We start from the raw sequence: 5,000 nt of genomic DNA, 5'->3' as shown, positions 1-5,000 counted from the left end.
TTATGACTAATTTTTCAGTGAATATAAAACAGCAAAGCATACTAACAAAGATGTGGCTCCTGTGAATCTAGCCATTATATTATAAATTAAAACTTAGAGATATTCCAGCTTTCAGAAATATTTAATATTAATAATTTAAATGCTAGGAAAAAGTATTAGCCATAATTTACCCATCCCTTTTTTCTCTGCCAATCTGTTTATCATTAAGTGTTTGTGACAATGTGTGTCAAACCCTAGCCCTTCCTCCTAAACACATGGCTAATTTAAGCTGCTCACCTCTATAAAAATTAAAAAGCCATAAAAATCAAGGTAAACGTGCTCTTCTCAAAACAGACCACACTGCCAGAAGTTCAAGGCAAACAAAATTTTATTTTGCTTACATCACTCACTGCCTGCTAAATTATATTTCCAACAAGAGACCTCAGACAACAATGATGAGTCCATTTTACTTACAAGAAGTAATGTCTTTGTTCAAAACTTTACCTTTAAATAATACCAAGTAAAGACAAATTTTTAAAATTATGTCACTTATGAATTTGTTTTAATATTTTCCCCATAGTTTTTATTTTTTTCTGAAACATATCGAATATGTTAGAATTAGAAGCAATTAAGTGTATTAATTTTCTAGAAAAGACGTTCCAATCTTTAATGAACTTAAAGAGCCATTCTAAAATACATTCACAGAAGGACAAAAATTCAATAACCTTAAGTTTCTACCTATATTAACATAGTAAAAACGTAACCAAGGGAAGAGACATTTACAAAGGTTTTTGAATGTTTATTTATCAAATTATTACATATCTTCCTGGAGACACTTCTTAAAGTGTCTTTTGTAGACACCTACTACACCCGTTGTGCTAAATCACTTCTAGAAGTCACTCCACTAACATGCAGTACATGACTAAAGTTTCTAGGTTATCATAAGGACATAACTTTTTGTATTTACTCTTGTTTATGGTTTATACCAACAAACTGATAGACCAAGTAAACTTCAGACTCAGGTTATAAACACGCCTTACAGATTTATCATAAATTGCCTTCGGAGTGCTGTAAAGCATAGCCATGATTTGACTCTGTCTCTTTTTAAGATCTAATCAGAGCTTTGAAGAAAAAGAAAGTTATTTCTTTGTATCTCCCTTCAGAACAGTATTGTCTATTAGTACTAAACTGCAATGTTCATTTCTGTTGTTGATTTCACATGTTTTTATAAATGCATTCTACTATATTCTCACATAAAATAGAATCTGGCTATAAATTCTTAGGACTCTTAGTTAGGGGAGTCAGTAGGAATTTGATAGCACTCCAGTGGTATGTTTCCTGTAAATACATGAAAGGGAGAAAAGGGCTGTCCCAAAAACTGCATTTATTTAAGGTAATTTGTAAAACAGGCTAAACCTGGGACTTTGGTAGACATTGAATTCCTATGATGGTTAAAAAATATTTTAAAACGAAATAAAAATTATCTTCCTAATGATTACTGTCTGTGAAAAGAGACAATTCCAAAATAATAGGGAACCTATTCAAAGTGTTATGTCTAGCTCTCTTAAAAGATTACTCTCAAAAACAATGCCTAAAGGTTAAGACATTATTCAGCACATATACTCCAGGATAACTTGCGAAATACTGGTATTATTTAAAATAATGATTCTATTAAATTTTACTCTATTGTGGGCATTTGCTTTAACTTTTTTTTTTACATTTAGTCTGAATGCAATCCAGAATTTTAAAGAAATAACCCTTATTTTAAATCAAATAAAATATAATCTTATTGTCAAACAGGTGTATTCATTTTGGCCTAATATAAGTATATGCTTTGAAAGCTTTCTATTCTCTGTCACTATTTCCGCAGAGTTGAATCAGTGAAGAATGGAGTGGCTATTCTTTGGCTGAAAAGAATATTTCACTGACAAACAAAATTGGGAAAAATGAATCTATTATCTAAGAAGAATAACAGACTACTAAAAATGTGCCTTTACTGGGCAGTTGTTTACTTTTCCAGATTTAAAGAGAACTGCGTTTTATGAGCCACTAGCAGAAAATAAAAAAGTGCTCTTCAATGTTATCGAAAGATGTGTATTCAAAATATCTTGGAATGAGTTTTCCAGAAAAGCAACATAGATGTTCAGAGTGTTTACACGGTTCACAATCTCTCAGCCAATTTCTACTAATTAATAGCTAATATTTGCAGCTATCACAGGCAAGCATCTGTGTTATGAAAAGTCCTTGTGGTCCTTTTCACCTTAGCTTAGACTTGGAAGAAATTCATTGTAGAAGCAAGTATCAAGTAATGTGGCCCTCTGGTGGAAAACGAAGTACCACGTTCTGCAGTGCAATATTAGCCAGTAAACCAGAAGCTATAAAATATTTGTTACAAAGCTTTACAGAACCTTCCGAAAATCACCCCCTGCGAACTTAATTAATAGTTTGACACCTGAAGGGCATTCTGGTGCTGGTATGACGTAACTAATATGAAAATCCTATCTTTCCTGACACTTCAGTCATGTTCCAAATCGTAAGAAATTCTCAGCATCCTTTAGCTTAACACAACATGCTCAATTTGCTAGGAATACATTTTTCACATTCAAGAACATTCAAGGCTTATTTGTTTCAAGGAATCCCGGAAGAAAACAAAACTTACCTGCTGTTGTTGCAGATGCAGCAGTTCTACTGTGCTTACTTCAGAGCTGGTGTCCCCACTTGATCTTCCATCTCTGCTGCCAGCATCTAATTGGCTGCTTAGAGTGCTCATTCCATTTTGATTCATTGAACTGTTGCTTATTGTCTCTGTCGCAGATTCCTGCATCATGACTTAATACCTAAAAGTGATTAAGAAGTATCAATTAACGCACGTTACACCTTCACACTTCCATTATCAAGATGTCCCTCTCTGCCAATTACAGAGACAGCATCTTTAGGAAAAAAAAAAAAAAAACGCCTTGAATAGTCATTTACCAAGAAAAGCAATACAAATTCAGCTTTCATCCAGATACTAATCACTGAAATTATGGTTTCTATAAGCAGTTTTTGTGTGGCTACATTTAACAGCCAAAGTAACATACCATGCATATAGCATGGTCAGTAGCATTTATGAACGACCACATTTTAAAGTCTACCTATAAAACCAGTTTAAATGAAGGCACGATTGCACACTCTGTTCTATGTTTCCTATTATCTACCTTTGACAACCATGGATGACTATACAGCCTTATTTTAAATATTCACTATCTTGATTCTGTCAGATTTTTACAGCACATCTTATGCAAGGCTGTTGTTTAATGATGCACAGCTAATCATACAAAATTAAAATTTTGTAAGGGTGTTACAAATCATATGGTATCAACCAATGATAAATAGTATAATGGGTTTCTTTTTTTTTTGTGACTAAATAAAATTTTGCCTTGGAGGCATTTTAAGAAAAAGCTCCTGCTGCAAACACGTCAGATATTGCCTATTTTTTTAATCAAACAGCTCATATTCATTTATTTTTCTGACATTTAAAACATTTAATACTGTCCTTCCTGGGAAGTAATTAAGCTTATGCATGAGCAGCAATCAAACTGTTCACTTGAAGATGACTTAAAACTCAATTTTAACATAGGCAAATAAATGAAAGTATATATAAAATTAATTTTCCAGGCATGTATTAGATATGAAAGCTGGAAATAAAATCTATCAAGAATATCACTAATGATTGTGCTAAAAACAGCATAAATTATGCATATTACCTTCTCTACAGTAATAAATGTTTTATCATTTTCACTGCATAAATATACTGTACTTTCAGGATAGCAATGAGATGTCCTGCCAAGATCAGTGGAAATCCTTGCAGTAAATAAAGAACCAATGTGCTCTTACAAACCAGAATTTCACAGGACATCTTGAATCTGTGGTTTAGAAAGATTAGTTTTGGCTCTCAAAGATATCTGAATCCCATGCGATAACCTACTAGATGCACTTCTCTGTTTTACTTCTACGGACAGAATTTCAGAAACAACCTGGCTGTGCTGTGGCTTTAACAGTAATGCTAGACAGACAGGGGACTTAGCCTAAAGTAAAGAAGGACGTTAAACTTATCACTCAATCTAATTTTGTGTTGCCATGTGATTTCTCTATTTTAAACTTGGTCATATTTTAAGACTTCGGTCTGTTAAAAATTTTTAATGCTTTTATTACAGAGCAAATGTAGGCTTAATATCTTTTCATGTCATGGAGAAACCTTCTTCCCAGATCCTTACAAAACGTGATCATGGACACACACACATAGAGACACACACACACACACACACACACACACACAGACACACACACACAGACACACAAATACCCATCCGAAGTTTCTTGCATCCTCATATTGTAATTATTAAAAATTGATGGTTATCATTTAACAGTTTTAACAGGTATTTTCATCAAAGCCTAAATCGTTATATTATATCTGTGACTCTAAAAAGTCAATTAAAGAAAGAAAGACCTGCTGATTTATGAAAGACCACCAGTAGCTGGGCTAGCAGAGCAAGTTCGGATAACAAAAACTACATACACGACTTAAAGCTGTTCTGATAAAAAAAGAAAAAAAGCAACAACAAAAGTCCCAACATCACAAAGGAAGCAGTTGCCAGAACTATAGTAAACAACTTTTGAACCAAATGTGCTTATGAATAAATAGGTTTTGTTAAACATCTTATTGAACACTAACACAGGAAAATCATACAAATGAAAACTGATACACAGTGATGGATTTTATAAGGAAAAAAAAAACAAAGCTAATACTCTTTTCTGAGATTAGGCAGCTAATAAGTATTCAAATTAGGCATAAATTTTACATGCACAATGTTTAAAATATTCAGAGAAAAGGTCTGATTGCCTTTACTACTTATATGAAAATTATAATTTGGGTCCTCTCCAACTGTAGAAACAGATAGATATAACTTCTACATATTACATTTAAATTTTACTCTCGACAAGAGATATTGACTATATATGTATGTGTATGTTTTTACTTC

General features: G+C 32.8%; 1 protein-coding gene across 1 annotated transcript in view; it reads right to left on the bottom strand.

The window, feature by feature from the left end:
• FOXP2 (forkhead box P2) overlaps positions 1–5,000 on the bottom strand; it is a 539,953-nt gene that overhangs the window by 258,107 nt on the left and 276,846 nt on the right. Inside the window, exon 8 of the mRNA XM_042922589.1 lies at positions 2,639–2,816. Coding sequence (XP_042778523.1) covers positions 2,639–2,806 — 168 coding nt within the window. The 5' untranslated portion in view covers positions 2,807–2,816. The remainder of the gene's footprint in view (positions 1–2,638; positions 2,817–5,000) is intronic.

This window comes from Panthera leo, chromosome A2 (genome assembly GCF_018350215.1).
Source record: "Panthera leo isolate Ple1 chromosome A2, P.leo_Ple1_pat1.1, whole genome shotgun sequence".
NCBI classification, from domain to species: Eukaryota; Metazoa; Chordata; class Mammalia; order Carnivora; family Felidae; genus Panthera; species Panthera leo.
The sequence above is the reverse complement of the archived record's forward strand: the minus strand, read 5'-3'. Positions and strand labels throughout refer to the sequence as shown.